Consider the following 18,604-nt stretch of genomic DNA (forward strand, 5'->3'; position numbering starts at 1 on the left):
TAAAAATTTCCGCTTCATTTCTGATTTTTCTCAAAGCGGTGAAAAATCGAAAATAATGTTCCAAGTTTTTCATAGAAGATAGAAAAGTTCAAGTTCTTTTATCAATTTTATCAAAGAACACAATTCATTTCTAATTTCTCAAGAGAAAATAAAAATCTTTCACTTCAGTTTTAAATTTAACCAGGAAACAAAGAAGTTTAAAGTTCTCTTCTTAATTTTTCCGTATAAGATAGAATAAACTATACCATAGTTGTGAATATTTGCTATAAAGATAAAAAGTTCTACTTCAATTCTAAATTTTCTCTACAAAGTGACGCAAGTTCTATTCTGAATTTTCTCAATGAAAAAGAAATAAGTTATTGATTAATTCTATTTTTCCAAATAAATCTATTTTTCCGTAGTAGATAGAAAAAGCTATACCATAGTTGTGAATATTTTCCCAGAAGATAAAAAGTTCTACTTCAATTTTAAATTTTCTCTACAAAGTGACGCAAGTTCTATTCTGAATTTTCTCAATGAAAAAGAAATAAGTTATTGATTAATTCTATTTTTCCAAATAAATCTATTTTTCCGTAGTAGATAGAAAAAGCTATACCATAGTTGTGAATATTTTCCCAGAAGATAAAAAGTTCTACTTCAATTTTAAATTTTCTCAACGAAGTGAAGAGAAGTTCAAGTTCTCTTCTGAATTTTCTCAAAGAAAAGAAAAAAAGTTATAGTCCAATTCTAATTTTCTCCAAAGAAAATAAAAAATCTCCGTGTGGAAGGATTTTGAACGGGGATTGATTTTACACGTGGAGGGGGGTTTTCCAGGGATGAAATTTTCAGGGGAAATTTTACCATTTTTTTCCAGAGATGTAAGCTAACTTTTAAATTAAATTTTAGCTCCTTTGTATTAGGGATTTACTCTTCAAATTTCTAAATTAGAATATGAGTACGTCGTTCTATTATTAAAGACAATTTTTCAAGCTCGTTCATCTAACCTCCAAAACCATAGGTAAGGTTAATTTAGCTTACATCTCCGGAAAAAATCGGTTAAATTTCCCCTGAAAATTTCATCCCTGGAAAACTCCCCTCCAAATGTAAAATCAATCCCCGTGCAAAATCCTTCCACTCGGAGATTTTTTATTTTCTTTGGAGAAAATTAGAATTGGACTATAAGTTTTTTCTTTTCTTGGAGAAAATTCAGAAGAGAACTTGAACTTTTCTTCACTTCGTTGTAAAAACTCTCATAATTAAAGGGGAACCTTTTCTCTTCTCTGGGAAAACATTCAGAAGAGAACTTGAACTTTTCTTCACTTTTTTGAGAAAATATAGAATTAAAGCGGAACCTTTTTTCTTCTTGGAGGGAAAATTCAGAATCAAAGTATCTACAGTAAAATTTAGAACAGAACTTTAAATTTTTCATCTCTTTGAGAAAAACCAGAACTGAAGTGGAACCTTTTTATTTTCTTGGGAAAAATAGAAGAGAACTTGAACTTTTCTTCATTTCATTGAGAAAATTTAGAATTAAAGTGGAAACTGTCTTGAACTTTTCTTCCCTTCGTTGAGAAAATTTAAAATTGAAGTATAACTTTTTATCTTCCGGGAAAATATTCACAACTATGGTATTACTTTTTCGATCTTCCATCAAAAAATTTAGAATATAGCTTTAAATTTCTTTATGTCTTTGTGAAATAAGGAACTGGAGAGGAAGATTTTTATTTTCTCTGGAAAAATTAGAATTGAATCGTTTTATATGTTTAAATTCATAAGAGAATTACGAGTAAAATATATTGTTTAAAAATTTAAAAAATAATTTCATTATTTTAAAGATTTCATTAAAAAAATGAACTTAAGGGACAAGATTCATCCGTCGTATATTACTTTTTCTATCTCAAACTAAACAAATTTTATATGACATCAAAATTTATTTATCTTTGTGACACAAAGAACCGTAGTTGAAGTTTTATATTTTCCCTGGAAAAATAGAATTGATCAATAAATTATTTCTTTTTCATTGAGAAAATTTGGAACAGTATTTTAAATTTTTCGTCTCTTTGAGAAAGATCTGAACTGAAGTGGAAAATTTTTATTTTCCCTGGAAAAATAGAATTAATCAATAACTTATTTCTTTTCATTGAGAAAATTCAAAAGAGAAGTCGAACTTTTCCTCACTTCGTAGAGAAAATTTAGAATATAAGTAGAAGTTTTTGTCTTCATAGCAAATATTCAAAACTATGGTATGTCTTTTTCTATCTTCTAAGGTAAAATTTAGAAGAGAACTTTAAATTTCTTTGTTTCCTTGTGAAATTAAAAACTGAATTGGAAGATTTTTATTTTCTTTGGAGAAATTAGAATTGTGTTCTTTGGTAAAATTCAGAAGAGAACTTTAACGTTTTTATATTATATGAAAAATTTGTTACCTTATTTTAGATTTTTCATCGCTTTGAGAAAAATCTGAACTGAAGTGGAAATTTTTATATTATTTGGAAAAATAGAATTGATCAATAACTTACTTCTTTTTCAGTGAGAAAATTCACTTCGTTGAGAAAATTTAAGATTGAAGTAGAACTTTTTATCTTCCGGGAAAATATTCACAACTATGGTAAAGCTTTTTCCATCTTCTACGGAAAAATTTAGAATAGAATTTTAAATTTCTTTGTGTCTTTGTGAAAACAAAAACTGAAGTGGAAGATTTTTATTTTATCTGGAGAAATTAGAATTGAATTGTGTTCTCTGGCACAATTTATAAAAGAACTTGAACTTTTTTATCTTCTATTAAAAATTTGGAGCATTATTTTAGATTGTTTTTATCTCTTTGAGAAAGATCTGAATTGAAGTGGAAATTTTATATTATTTGGAAAAATAGAATTGAACAATAACTTATTTCTTTTTCATTGAGAAAATTCAGAATAGAACTTGAACTGTTCTTCACTTCGTTGAGAAAATTTAAAATTGAATTAGAACTTTTTATCTTCCGGGAAAATATTCACAACTATGGTATAGTTTTTTCTATCTACTAGGGAAAAAGTTTAGAATAGAACTTTAATTTTCTTTATGTTTTGGTGAACTTAAAATTGCAGTGGAAGATTTTATTTTCTCTGAAGAAATTAGAATTGAATTGTGTTCTTTGGTAAAATTCAGAAGAGAACTTCAACTTTTCTATCTTCTATGAGAAATTTGGAACATTATTTAAAATTTTTTCATCTCTTTGAGAAAAATCTGAACTGAAGTGCAAAATTTTTATATTGTTTTGAAAAATAGAATTGATCAATAACTTATTTCTTTTCATTGAGAAAATTCAGAATAGAAGTTGAACTTTTCTTTACTTCGCTGAGGGAATTTAAAATTGAAGCAGGACTTTTTATCTTCCGGGACAATATTTACAACTACGGTATAACTTTTTCTATCTACTAAGGAAAAATGTAAAATAAAACTTTAAATTTCTTTATGTCTTGGTGAACATAAAACTGAAATGGAAGATGTTTATTTTCTCTGGAGAAATTAGAATTGAATTGTGTTCTTGGGTAAAATTCAGAAGAGAACTTCAACTTTTCTATCTTCTATGAAAAATTTGGAAAATTATTTAAAATTTATTCATTTCTTTGAGAAAAATCTGAACAGAAGTGGAAAATTTTTATATTATTTGGAAAAATAGAATTGATCAATAAGTATTTCTTTTTCATTGAGAAAATTCAGAATAGAAATTGAACTTTTCTTTACTTCGTTGAGAAAATTTAAAATTGAAGTAGAACTTTTTATCTTCCAGGAAAATATTCACAATTATGGTATTACTTTTTCTATTTTCCATCAAAAAATTTAGAATAGAACTTTAAATTTCTTCATGTCTTTGTGAAATAAAGAACTGAAGTTTCAGATTTTTGTTTATCTCTGGAAAAATTAGAAGTGAATTGTGTTCATTTTTAAAATTCATAAGAGAACTTGGACTTTTCTATATTCTATAAAAATTTAGAACAGAACTTCAAAAATTTAAGCTCTTCATGAAAAAAAAGAACTGACGGTAAAATATTCACCAGTATGGTATTACTTGTTCTATCTCACACCAAACAATTTAGATTTGAACTTAAAATTTCTTTATGTCTTTGTGAAATTAAAACTGAAGTGGAAGATTTTTATTTTCCCTGAAAAAATAGAATTGATCTATAACTTAATTCTTTTTCATTGAAAAAATTCAGAAGAGAAGTTGAACTTATCTTCACTTCATTGAGAAAATTTAAAATTGAAGTAGAACTTTTTATCTTCCAGGAAAATATTCACAACTATGGTATTACTTTTTCTATCTTCCATCGAAAAATTTAGAATAGAACTTTAAATTTCTTTATGTCTTTAGGAAATAAAGAAGTGAAGTGGAAGATTTTTATTTTCTCTGGATAAATTTTAAATTTTCTCAACGAAGTGAAGAGAAGTTCAAGTTCTCTTCTGAATTTTCTCAAAGAAAAGAAAAAGAGTTATAGTCCAATTCTAATTTTCTCCAAAGAAAATAAAAAATCTCCGTGTGGAAGGATTTTGAACGGGGATTGAATTAGAATTAAGAGAAAATTAGAATTGGACTATAAGTTTTTTCTTTTCTTGGAGAAAATTCAGAAGAGAACTTGAACTTTTCTTCACTTCGTTGTAAAAACTCTCATAATTAAAGGGGAACCTTTTCTCTTCTCTGGGAAAACATTCAGAAGAGAACTTGAACTTTTCTTCACTTTTTTGAGAAAATATAGAATTAAAGCGGAACCTTTTTTCTTCTTGGAGGGAAAATTCAGAATCAAAGTATCTACAGTAAAATTTAGAACAGAATTTTAAATTTTTCATCTCTTTGAGAAAAACCATAACTGAAGTGGAACCTTTTTATTTTCTTGGGAAAATTAGAAGAGAACTTAAACTTTTCTTCACTTCATTGAGAAAATTTAGAATTAAAGTGGAAACTGTCTTGAACTTTTCTTCACTTGGTTGAGAAAATTTAAGATTTAAGTATAAATTTATAACTTCCTTAAAAAATTCACAACTATTGTATTACTATTTCTATCGTCCATCGAAAAATTTATAATAGAGCTTTGAGTTTATTTATGTATTTGTGACATATGGTCGTGACGTGTACGATATTAATTTTCTCTGGAAACATAAGACTTGAATTATGTTCTTTGGTAAAATTCAGAAGAGAACTTGGACTTAAATATATTCTATTAAAAATTTAGAACATAACTTTAATATTTTCATCTTTTTGAGAAAAAAAAGAACTGACGGGATAATATTCACCACTATGGTATTACTTGTTCTATCTTCCACAGAACAAATTTTAATTGACATTAAAATTTATTTATGTCTTTGTGAAATAAAGAACTGTAGTTGAAAATTTATATTTTCACTGGAAAAATAGAATTGATCTATAACTTGTTTCTTTTTCATTGAAAAAATTCAGAAGAGAAGTTAAACTTTTCTTCACTTCGTTCAGAAAATTTAAAATTGAAGTAGAACTTTTTATCTTCCGGGAAAATATTCAAAACTATGGTATTACTTTTTCGATCTTCCATCGAAAAATTTAGAATATAACTTTGAGTTTCTTTATGTCTGTGTGAAATATAGTAGTGAAGTTGAAGATCTTAATTTTCTCTGGAAAAATAAGAATTGAAGTGTTTTCTATGGTAAATTCAGAAGAGAACTTGGAGTTTCCTATCTTCCATGACAAATTTAGAACATAACTTTAAATTTTTATACTCTTCAAGAAAAAAAATAACTGACGGGAAAATATTCACAACTATGGTATTACTTTATTCTATCTTCAACTGAAAAATTTAGATAAGAACTTAAAATTTCTTTATGTCTGTGAAATTAATAACTCAAATGGAAGATTTTTATTTTATCTTGAAAAATTAGACTTGAATTGTTTTCTTTGTTAAAATTTAAAGGTGAAATTGAACTTTTCTATCTTCTGCGAAAAATTTAGAACAGTATTTTAAATTTTTCATCTTCTTGAGAAAGATCTGAACTGAAGTGGAAAATTTTTATATTATATGGAAAAATAGAATTGACCAATAACTTATTTCTTTTTCATTGTGAAAATTCAGAATAGAACTTGAACTTTTCTTCACTTCGTCGAGAAAATTAAAAATTGAAGTAGAACTTTTTATCTTCATCTCTTTGAGAAAAACCAGAACTGACAGGAAAATATTCACACCTATGATATTACTTTTTCTATCTTCCACCGAAAAATTTAGAATAGAACTTTAAATTTATTTATGTCCTTGTGAAATAAAGAACTGAAGTGTAAGATTTTTATTCTCTGGAGAAATTAGAATTGAATTGTTCTTTGGTAAAATTCAGAAGAGAACTTGAACTTTACTATCTTCTATGAAAAATTTGGAACAGTATTTTAAATTTTTTCACCCCTTTGAGAAAAATCTGAACCGAAGTGGAAAATTTTATATTATTTGGAAAAATTTGGACTTATTTCTTGTTCATTGAGAAAATTCAGAATAAAACTTGAACTTTTCTTCACTTCGTTAAGAAAATTTAAAATTGAAGTAGAACTTTTTATCTTCTGGGAAAATATTCACAACTATGGTATAGCTTTTTCTATGTACTACGGAAAAATTTAGAACTTGTAAAATTGATTTAGAAAGGACATTACGTAAAGAACATGTTCTGAAAAGATATAATAAAGCCTTTTGAACAGTATTGTTTGGTATTTAGTCATGTAAAAAAGCCGTAAAGATGTGGGGAAAAGGATAAGTACTTCAACTTGTAAAATTGGTTTAGGAAGGACATTAAGTAAAGAAATTGTTCGGAAAGGATATAATAAAGCCTTTTGAAAAGTATTGCTTGATGTTTGAGCATTCAAAAAGTTGTAAAGTAAAGTTGTGGGGAAAAAGATGAGTACTTCAACTTGTAAAATTGGTTTAGGAAGGATATTACGTAAAGAACATGTTCTGAAAAGATATAATAAAACCTTTTGAAAAGTATTGCTTGATGTTGAGGCATGTAAACAATCCGTAAAGTAAAGTTGTGGGGAAAAAGATGAGTACTTCAACTTGTAAAATTGGTTTAGGAAGGACATTACGTAAAGAACTTGTTCTGAAAAGATATAATAAAGCCATTTGAAAAGTTTTGCTTGATATTGGGGTATTCAAAAAGTCGTAAAGTAAAGTTGTGGGGAAAAAGATGAGTACTTCAACTTGTAAAATGGGTTTAGGAGGGACATTACGTAAAGAACTTGTTCTGAAAAGATATAATCAAGCATTTTGAAAAGTATTGCTTGATGTTGGGGCGTGCAAAAAGTCGTAAAGTAAAGTTGTGGGGGAAAAGATGAGTACTTCAACTTGTAAAATTGGTTTAGGAAAGGACATTAAGTAAAGAACTTGTTCTGAAAAGATATAATAAAGCCATTTGAAAAGTATTGCTTGGTGTCGGGGTATGCAAAAAGTCGTAAAGTAAAGTTGTGGGGAAAAAGATGAGTACTTCAACTTGTAAAATTGGTTTAGGAAGGACGTTGTGAAAAGAACTTGTTATGAAAAGATATAATAAAGCCTTTGAAAATAATTGCTTGGTGTTGGGGTATGCAAAAAGCCGTAAAGTAAAGTTGTGGGTCGAAAAGATGGGAACTTCAACTTGTAAAATTGGTTTAAGAAGGACATTACGTAAAGAACTTGTTCTGAAAAGATATAATAAAGCCTTTTGAAATGTAGGGGGCCCTTCTGTGTCTCAAGTGCACAAAAAAGTATTTTAAAAAAATGGGGGGCCCGGGGGGCCTTTGGGTTTGGGGTATGGGGACCTTACAACAATGTTCAAATGGAACTTGTGTATTATAACGACCACAGAGTTTCACCCCAAATCATCTTCTAAAATCATCTTCTAAAATGTCTCGAACTGTTTCGCCCAATTCATCTTCTGAAATGTCTCAAACTGTTTCGCCTAAATCATCTTCTAAAATGTCTCAAAGGGTTTCGCCTAAAAAATCCCTAAACGTAATATTTACGTGTTCCTTTTGTTTTAGCGTCCCTTCGCTTTCACATTTGAAATTCCCCGGGAAAAATTCCCGCGTTAATCTCTTCATCTCTAAGGTGTTCCTACTTACACTATTATGGCTTCGATAGAATATTAATATATCTCTGTCACTAAGGATTGGAGAAGCCATATTTAAAAATGGAATATCTATCTCTTTAGAGTCCCGCATAATTCCTAGGAAACAATGATGTCATTTCTAATTCCCCTTTTATGGATCAATAATTCACCGTCAGATTATGTAATACAATTTCTCAGAAATCTACTTCCCCTTCGATTATGCAAATCAATTTCTCAGAAATTCTCTCCCCTCGAGTCGATCCCTACATTGTTCCCGTCAGTGCGCATGTGCAAACTTCACCCTGGAGTCACTACACCTAGAAACAACAAATAAACCGACCTTGAAAAAGGGGGACATTGACCCCATTACACTCGATCGATAAACTGACTGTGTCGTCACTCCCCCCTGGAGTCATTATGCCCTCCCTACTGAAGTCAACATTACACGAAGCAGAAAACTTCATTAAATATGTTTTTCTGTTCAGTTATAGATGAAAAAGTTCGTAGGCATCTAACCACCCAAAAATATTTTTCCTGACAGAAGACAATTTTTTTCAGACAGAATTAAAGAGCAAAATTGAAACCGACAACGAAAAAAAAAATTATTGCTTCGCAGTCTATGAAGAATCTACAAAAACGTGGAATTTTGTATTTTTTGTCAGAAGAAAAATAACGGATGCGTGTGTTGTTTTTTTCCAGGGGTGATCGTATCGAACCAATGGCCCTAGAACATTGAGAGAAGGCTCATTTGAACACAAATTAAAAGTTCTAGTGCCCTTTTTAAGTGACCAAAACGATTGGAGGGCAACTATCCCCCCTCCCACGCCCCTGCTGCCCAATATCGCCCGATGAATTTTAAGGCCGCCATTTTGTTCTGCATGGTTGAAAAGTCCTAAAACTATGATTTTGAAGAAAACATGACCCCCCCACCAGACCACAGGAATATGTCTTTAAGTTATAAAATTTACTCATTTTTACATATAGAATTTATTATTGGGAAGTATACAGAAGTTTTTCACGAGGGGGGGGGGGAATCTATGCTTGAGATGGGTTTCCATGGGGATAATTTCCGTGTAGAGGAAAATTCCCGGGGTGAACTTTCAAGGAAACTTTTTTAGGTTGAATCTTCTGCAAGATATTTTACGAAGGGGGGATTTCAGAGAGGAATAAATTATTCGGCGGGAATTTCACGAGAAGGGTAGTATTTGACGTGGGTGAAAATTTCCATTAAAGCTCAAAAGAAACATAATTATTCCGTATTTGAAGGGGTTGCCTCCCTCCTCGGTACCTTGCTCTTTACGCTAAAGTTTGACTGTTTGTCCCAATTTTGTAGGAACGACTCCTGAAACACAAGGGCCTTTTATTTAGAATAGGAAGCTTTTTTAAAAGTGCCAAAAACTTTAACGTGAAGAGCAAGGTATTGAGGATGGAGCAACCCCTTCATATTCGAGAATAATTTCTGTAAGTTTGAGTTTAATATTTCTCCTTACTTTCAGTTGAAAGCTTATTTTTTTTATTTAATATGGTGTAAATTCGCTTTATTTGTTCTGCAAAATGAGCCCGAGCCAATGCATAACTTTCTTTGTTGGCTTGAAAATGAATATTTCATTACTAAATTACAGAATAACCTGAAATGAAGGTGTCCGAATAAATGTCAAGGCTATAGACCATCTTCAGGAGTTCGCACCACAGCTTCAAATTCTTTGTACTATCGGAAGAAGTGACTAGATTTCTGGAGTTTATGGTATATTTTCTTGTGTTTGATTTAGAATAATAATAAAGTAGATGTCAAGAGTTTAAAATTACATATTACTAGCAATTGCTATTACGGCTGGTAAGACTAGTAGGTTATCTTATAAAGTAGTCATTTTTGTATGCAGCTTAACGACTTGAATTTTGCAAGTATTACAAAAAAAGTTACTATAGCTATATATACAAAAAGTTATCGATATCATAGCTTGTGAGATACTATTGAAAGACTTGTTAAGTAGCCTTTCATTTTCTGCAGGCTACTTAAGGACGTATCTGCTCCAAGAGAATGTGCGTTTTCTTGCATGGGATTTGTGTTTTCAGTAAAACACTAATTTTGCACAGTTCTGCAAAAATGGTAACTAATCGCGAGACAGTATATTGGAGATAGTTTTATAGGTATACCTTGCATAGACTGTGAAGCAATATTTTCTGTTCGTTTTAATTTTCAACTTCACTCTTTAAATCCATCAGAAAACGTGTTTTAAGTGAATATTTTATTTTGTTTTATATTCACAATAAACTCACCAAAATGTATTTTATCAAACCTAATAATGATACAAAAAAAGCTCAACGTGACTTTTTGTGGAAATGTAGCATTAAAAATAAGAATTATTTCTGACTTCATTCAAATTTCTGAGGAAATTCTGGAGTTCAGGTCCATATTATCCCCAGATTCTTTCTTAGAAGCAGCAAAGTACAAAGATTTAGACTAATACCTTGGCTTGATTAAACTGGTATGGTGAAGTAAATATTTTTTTCCTTTTTTCAATATATATTCAATTTGCAAGACTCCGATTAGATACTATCGACAGTGGCAATTTAGCTCACTTTGACAACGAGAATTAAGGGCGTTTTCGACTGACAAACCAGAATTTTGAAACAAGATTTAAAATTATCATTGGAAAAAAGAAGTTTTCAAAACCAGTTTATAAGACTGCATTGTCGAATTGTAGATTATGGAACAGCAAAATTTACGAACTTGACCTGAGGCACGGCAAAATCGGCTATTCAAACCTACAATCTTTTTCTCCAAGCTTTGTCGAATTCACAATATGGATTATAGGCTCATTATCCCGATTGTCAATAGAACAGCAATTTCACGACCTAGACTTCTGTAGAGCAGCATGTGTGCAATCCAAGTTATGAAAGGTCTTAAAAATTACCAACTGCGAGATAATTTCACAAGACAACTTCTCTGAAAATGTGTTTTTAAAAGTTCGGTTACAAAGAGCAACAGTTCGCTTTTTCCTGGGTTGCAGCTACTTCTACAAACATCTAAAAAGAAAACGAAAGATGCAACGGGGATACCCACAGTTTCTAAACAAATCGATAAGGTAGTAGACGATATTCAACCACTGGTTTCAACCGCAAGAAGGCTCCATTTTCAATATGGGCCGAGGCCACAGTTTTCAAGACGAGGGATTGTAAACCTTTAGTCTAAAACTATGAAGATAGACTGGCCATCTCAGAATTTCTATTTATTCGCATTGTGTTCTATTTGGGTGAAACTTTTTGTTTTGTGGCAGAAAAGGCACTTTAATGTGACCGGATCTCTTCTGTACCTTAAAAGACGTCAGGGCTTCTGATTTCAGTCGGTATGAACTGCATCATGATAATTTACTACCCTTGGTTAGATACGCTCGCCTCTGTTAAAAAGAAAGGAGATAGCTACACTAAAATAGGATTTTCCTTGGTTTTCAAGATGGCTTGAGAGGGGGCGTTGTACAAACTGGAGAATGCTGAAACTGACAACTCTCTGTGCAGGATGATCATCTCTGCAGTTACAGCAGGAACATCCTATTTGTGAGCTGTTATTACTACAGGTTTTTCTTCTTGTGTTTTTTTCACCTTCACACCCCTTGTTTGCCATTAAGTTTTGTTGATACCAGAGGACATCTTCAGGGAAACGGTAAAATTTTTAAACCCCCTGCCTCCACTCGATTGGCTACAGACCCATAAATCAGAATTTAGAAACCTCTTCCCTACAGATGTCAGCTATGGCCAGAACCACAAACAACGAGAATTAGCGCTTTCTTATCACTAAGTTTTGTTTAAATCAGGTAGCTCCTTTTATTAAATGTTGTGAAAACAAAAATTTGCTTCCTCCTCCTATATTCCTCAAAGAGGCTGATTCGGGTTCACATACCTAGAAGGCAGCTGAACCTATTAAATAAACTTCCTTCGATGTTAGTGTTAAGGCTCTTTGAACTGGTTTTCGTTTTTATCGTGTCGTTTTCAATCGTGAGTTATTCTTATAGTTTTTGTTTAGTTATTTCTCTTTTACCGAGGATTGCTATTGGTTATTTAGCCAAAATTTTGGTATATATTACTTTGCTTGTCACTGTCTATGTTGAAAAAGGTCTCAAATTCTTAAAATCATTTATAAATCCTTTCATATTTAATCAAAATAAAACTCAAAGCGAAAAGAAATCATCTTATATGTGAAGGTGGCTACAGTCACTTCAACTCCACTCTCTTTACCCAATAATTTTAAATTTGAGTGCAACAAATACAGCAAGTTGGTAATTGTAATGCAAGTGTTTATTTATCAGCTGTCTTGCAGGATTTTTGAACTGAAAATAGTATCGTTTAAAGTAGATAGAAATAAATATACTATTTCATTCTTAAAGCACAGTGATTAAGGGTTTTAGCGTTTTGTCTCATTGGATTCGTGTTGGAGCATTCATTTTTGAGATCCGAGGAGAAAAAAAGTCAGACTTAAGTATACAAAGGAAAGAAGGTGCGTGTTGTCAAATATATAGGAAAATATCTGTCCATCCTCTTTTAGAGTCACTATTTATTGCATTTGCATTTGTGGCTTGTATGCTAGGTTATTAGTTTTTCATATGCAACTGAAGCTCTAACTACCTGTATCAACCAGGTCCCAATATGCTGAAATGGAATGCATGCTCTTTCATTGGGGAGATGGGGGCACCTTTTCTTGGTATTTTCATTGAAAAGTCGAAAGAAAAACAAAATTCAACATCCCCGCCCATAGATTTTTAAAAATACCTGTTTTCGTACCTTCATTGAAAATACAAAAAGAATCCTGCCCCCCCCCCCCGAACGGTGAATTGGCGTCCCTATGCTGTTTAAGAATCATTTTCAAACCTGTTTGAATAGAAACGCTTGGTCATCCCAGATATGTTGGGGATGGTCCCGGCCATCCCGTCCCTAGGGCCAACGCCTATGATTTGAGAAACAACAACGTTGTGCCTGAACCAGCACGTGTTTTTCATAGAGTCCTATTTTACTGAAATGCGGAAGTAAGATTTCCAAGTATCCCTAGGACATTTTTGTTGTCTTTTGAGGAACTAAATTTGAAACCAATATAAAAAATTAAGGCAAACAACATAATAATGATTTTCCTTCTGACAACATTAAACCTACTTATAATTTTGTTAGTTAATAATCTTTGAGCTAGAGATATCCAAAAGTCTTTGTCCCAATCATGGCTGGTTTCACCTTTCTTCTGAAATGTAGATGCACCTCTGTGAATAAGACCATTGAAAAAATACACCCCGAAGAAAACTTAAAAGCACAATAACTACTTCGCGAAAAAAGTAGGAAATTCTAGATTTTGATTTTGGACATGATAAGAAGACTTCAAGCTTCACGAGTTCACGAGTTGGAGACACGAGTTCACTCCAAAAACAGAAAATAATTTTCTACTGGATTCAAAACAGACAACTTTTCTATAGGCTTTGTACGTACAAGCTAGTTCTAAGTAAAAGCAAAAAAAACTCACCAATATTAATCCAGATATCAGAGATGAAGTGCCAGTAAGAGCAACATAAAATTTGGGGGTCAGTGTGCTGAGAAACATTCCCGCTAAAAATAAGATTAAACAATGTATTCAAAAACAGCTAAAGACCTATCTCATTTTATTGATCCCTCTGTGATATTATATTTAGAAAGCGCATGGAGAGTTCCAGGCGCGGAGACCAATTCTCTTCAAGAGGATAATCTCTCTTTTTCAGAGGCAACAGGTTAGGAATTAGACGTAAAAACAGGAACAAATATTTACTAGGATATTTTGAACAGTCTAATTAAACCATGGATCAAGAAAACCTCATAAGAGCAAAGAAAGTCAAAAGTCATGGTTAATCAAAAGCAATAAAACGCAAAAATATACACATGAAGAAAGAATGAAAATACGGAACAATGTATCAGATTAGGGGTATTTTAAGGTTTTTTTTCAAAAAGGGCTTTTTTTAAGGGCTTTGAAAAAAATTCAAAGCTGATTAATGCAGTAAAATGATCAGCTCATGTGGAAAGTTATGCTCTATTAAGCAAGAAAATCGGCGGAAAAATTCTCAAAAAATTAATCCTGTTTTGCCTTTTCAATACAACTGACAATCTCAATCTGCGTGATTGGAGGACCCAAGCAGGCTCATGGAACCTCTGCTACCCCCCCCCCCCCCGCAAGACAAAGATTTAATAGAAAGTAAGATATGTCAACTTTGATCCAGAACTATTCAACCTCTTAATTACGTATGACTGGAGGACCTCTAGCTTTAGCTTGTTGATCTCTAGCTTTAATCTCAAGGGCTTGATATAACTTGATATATCAATGCGAACGACACAGCATTCACACGTGATTCTGATTATTGGATAATTCTTCTGGGCTTGGACTGTTTTGACGGGCGTTTTCGGGCTGAAAAACCTCTTTCTAGGTAATTTATCAACTATGGGATGCCTCCCTGTAGTAGCATAATATTTGTCAGCATGAATATATAACGAGTCGGAGGTAATAGGCTTGAGATTGTCTGTGCATCGCCAAGTGCTGAAAACCATGTTGTGACCAAGATGGACCCAGGATTTCACAAAGCCTCCATTTATACTGGAGATCTCAGGGACTTCTTGCTGTCCGGTTCTAAGCCGGCTTAAGCACTTTGGTGTAGACTTGAGAAGATATATGATCCCCATCCTTCACTGGTCCCGGGACCATTGCTTTACGTGAGGCCAATATAATTTCAATGATTTAAAGAACAAGGAAATTGGAACTTGGAATGTTACGACGTTAAAAAATGACTATCGTATCGACATTTTGACAGACGAATTCAGACAATTCGAACTGGACTTGTTAGGGGTTTCAGAAACTCATATCCTGGGGGTAGGAAGCATAATTAGGTGATATATAATTTGTTTAATCAGGCAGGAAGGATGGGGTACACAGACAGGGAGTAGGGCTCATGATGAATGAGGAAGCAGCGAAGTCTTGTTTGGGCTGGGAAGGTATTAATAACAGAATACTAATTGCTCCTTTTATGACTAAAAAGTTCAGGGTATCAGTTATACGCCCCTGTAGAACCGACTGACGGAGATATTAGGAGATACAATATGGAAAAAGGGAAGAAAGAAACTCAGATGAATTTTACTTACAGTTACAGGAGCAAATAGACAGGGTCCCAGGTCGGTAGAAATAGGGATAAATGGTATCCTAGCCTAGGTAAATTTGGTGTAAGAAATGAAAACAGCAATGCTACAGACTTTAGCAATTTTGTAGGTATAAAAATCTAGTTATAACCAATATGGTGTTTGGTCGCAAAATGGCTTATAAGTTAACATGGTATTCACGTGATGGTACGACAGCAAACCTTATTGATCATGTTATAGTAAACTGAAGACTGGCAGGATCAATACAAGACACAAGGATATATAGGAGTGCTGTTATTGATGTTAAAAGTAAATATCACCATCAAGTAGTGTCTAGGGTTAATTTAAAGGTGATATTTCGGAAGGGTAACTACCTCCCAGGAAGTTATGACGTTGGTAGACTACAGGATCAGAATTTCAGAGGAACTTTCCAGGAACAGTTGAATACGAAACTTGAGAGTTTAAAATTTGACAATGTGGAAGAGAGTTGGAATAATTTAAGAAAAATAATTTGTGAAGTTGCTGAAAGTGTCGTAGGGAAGAAAGCTAGGACTGCAGTTAAGAATATTAGTGAAAAAGCTTTATGTTTAATAAAAAGGAGAAGGGACTTGTACACGAATTATCTGAGTGATAGATCATATGAAAACAAAAGGAATGTAAAAAAAGTAGAGAAAGCATTAAAATATGAACTAAGGAGGTGTGAAGTGGAGGCCATGAATAAAATTGTGGATGATCTGGAGGATGCAGCTAGACGGCATAATAGTAAAATATTGTACTGGCATGTTAATAAATTGAGAGGGAGTAGTCAATCAGGACTAGTCCCAGTTAAAGATAGGAACAGGGCCACAATTAGTGATAAGGAAAGAGGTAAAGAGAGATGGGTAAAACATTTTAAGAATTTGTTAAATCAAGAGAGTTGCAGGAAAAGATATAGAACAGAATGAAAAAGTTTGTGATACTTTGGATATAAAGGAAGATTGGTTTGTGAGGAAGGATTAGCAACAGTACTAAAGGGATAAAAAAAAAATAAGGCTCCAGGTGCTTATAGTGTGGTAAATGAGTTTCTTAAATATGGTGACTCTGAGGTTAGAAATAAGTTACTGAAGATTATTAATATGATTTTTGAAAAAGGGGATATACCTAACGATTTTAGGAAAACCTTAACTAAGCCACTTTATAAGAAAGGTGATAAGAGTGAGTGCGGTAATTATTGAACCATTAGTCTGGTCTCTGTAGGTAGCAAATTACTTAGTAATAGATACTTTTTAGACTGAGAGATGCTGTAGACAAAGTTTTAAAAGAAGAACAGTGCGGTTTTAGAAAATGTAGAGGATGTGTCTACCAATTTTTCACTCTTAGGTTAATAATAGAGAAGTGCCTGAGTTGTCAAACACCTTTGGTTCTCAGTTCTATAGATTATGAGCAAGCGTTTGATTCTGTTGATAGAAGAGCTTTAGCCAAGGTTTTATCCCTGTATGGTATTATTTATTTATTATTTTATTTATAGCCCACATACAATGGAAAAAATAGTGGAGTAATAAAGAAAAGAAAGAAAGAAAAATTCACTACAAAAATGACAAATAAATAATTAAACAAAAATATCAAACAGCACTAAACAACCGGGTGAGGCGATGATGAGGACCTAACCTTAAGCACGCATCAGGAATAATTACATGTTGATGATTCTGCAGAATATCCATAATATCAGTAGCACCAAACCGAGCAATTATTTTCTATTAGGGTAGGAGCGTGGCAAATAAAGAAGAAACTTGCACTACCGGATATAATAAATGCGGATTAGATTCAGATTGCTCGAAACAGAAGGTAAAGTCCAGACACAAAAAGTATAGCATGATCACAAAAAGTCGAGTAAAATTTCGCGAGACCGCACCTATTATAACGACCACAATTAGCAACAATCTTAGCATAACCCATTTTTAATTTATCTTTAGTATCAGATACAATTTTTCGCCGGAGAGCTGAAACTGAATCACATACCAAAATCCCAAGCCACCTGAGACTAGAAACACTGGGAACAACAAAAAGATGGCAATTTAAATCACCCATACCAAACCTATTATTAAATGACAAATATTCACATTTGGCAATATTTAGGGATAAACCAGTTTTTTCAAGAGAAGAACAGACTTTATTAACACTGTGCTAACCCAACTTTCAACCAACTAATAAGTAGCAGATCGTTGACGTATCCAAGGTAAGACATTTCTGAAAATTGGGTAAAACAGGTAGAGGGTATCTTTGAAAGAACACTAGATAAACAAGCACTGAAAATATATGGAGAAAGCAGAAAGCACCCCTCCCTGTCTTACACCACAGCAAACAGGAATATTCCCGAAAATCTGACCATTTGATTTCAATCTTACAAAAGAATTAAGATACCAAAATTTTAAAAGCAAAAGAATACAGGCGTTTGTCCCTAGCTCATACAAAGAGTAAAGGGCATGGGAATGAACAACACTGTTGAAAGCTTTGGACACATCAAGTACACATATATGCAGAACGAGTCCCTTGAACTTCTCTTAAAAGAACTGAGATGGCTCGATGCGCATGCTGGCAACCAATTTCTTTTTTAAACCCAAACTGATTTGCATCATAGTTAACTAAATCAATAACATGAGGTAATAAAATATACTCAAATAACTTGCTATTATTACATGCAGCAGTTACAGGCCTATACAAATCACACTTATTAGGATCTTTACCTGTCTTCAAAATCAAAGCAATTGTGCCACTAAGAAAACTATCAGGGACAACAGAATTACAAAGACATATACCCAACAAATACATTAAACACAGATACATATACCAGACAAATACATTAAAGTAATTACTTCTATGTAAGAGAATAACACTGCTGCAGTTAAGGTTGGTAATGGGGTTAGTAGCTGGTTCTGTATTAAATGAGGAATTAAGCAGAATTGTGTTCTATTGCCTTTATATGGATTATTTTGATGGACTTTGTCCTAAGGAGACCACAGAATCAAATTGGGAGGAAAAAGTCCCCTGGACTTAAATTATTGTGATGATTTAAGCATCCTATATGAAAGTGTGAGCAAAATGAATGAACTTTTAGATGTTTAACAAGTTCAGGGTACTAGAATGGGTTTGAAAATTAATGTTAAGAAGACTAAGTCACTAAGGCTAGGAATAAGTGAATATGAAAAGGTGACATTGGGTAACAAAAAGATTGATTAGGTGGGCAGCTTCACTTACCTTGGTAGTATTATTAGTAAAGACGGTGGGAGCAGTGAAGATGTTAAAAGTAGAATAGCCAAGGCTCAGGGTGTTTTTTCACAGTTAAAAAAAGCTTGGAAGAATAGGAAGATAAGTCTGCAAACCAAGATTAGAATATTAGTTGCAAATATTAATATGTAGATTATTAATATGGATCTGAAGCATG

General features: G+C 32.4%; 1 protein-coding gene across 1 annotated transcript in view; it reads right to left on the reverse strand.

The window, feature by feature from the left end:
- The window catches only part of LOC148942743 (protein ST7 homolog), a 90,095-nt gene that overhangs the window by 62,287 nt on the left and 9,204 nt on the right, over positions 1-18,604 (reverse strand). The window contains exon 2 of the mRNA XM_089102625.1: positions 13,553-13,635. Coding sequence (XP_088958751.1) covers positions 13,553-13,635 — 83 coding nt within the window. The remainder of the gene's footprint in view (positions 1-13,552; positions 13,636-18,604) is intronic.

This window comes from Artemia sp. Qi Xiang Cuo, chromosome 16 (assembly GCF_049724085.1).
Source record: "Artemia sp. Qi Xiang Cuo chromosome 16, ASM4972408v1, whole genome shotgun sequence".
Lineage (NCBI taxonomy): Eukaryota > Metazoa > Arthropoda > Branchiopoda > Anostraca > Artemiidae > Artemia > Artemia sp. Qi Xiang Cuo.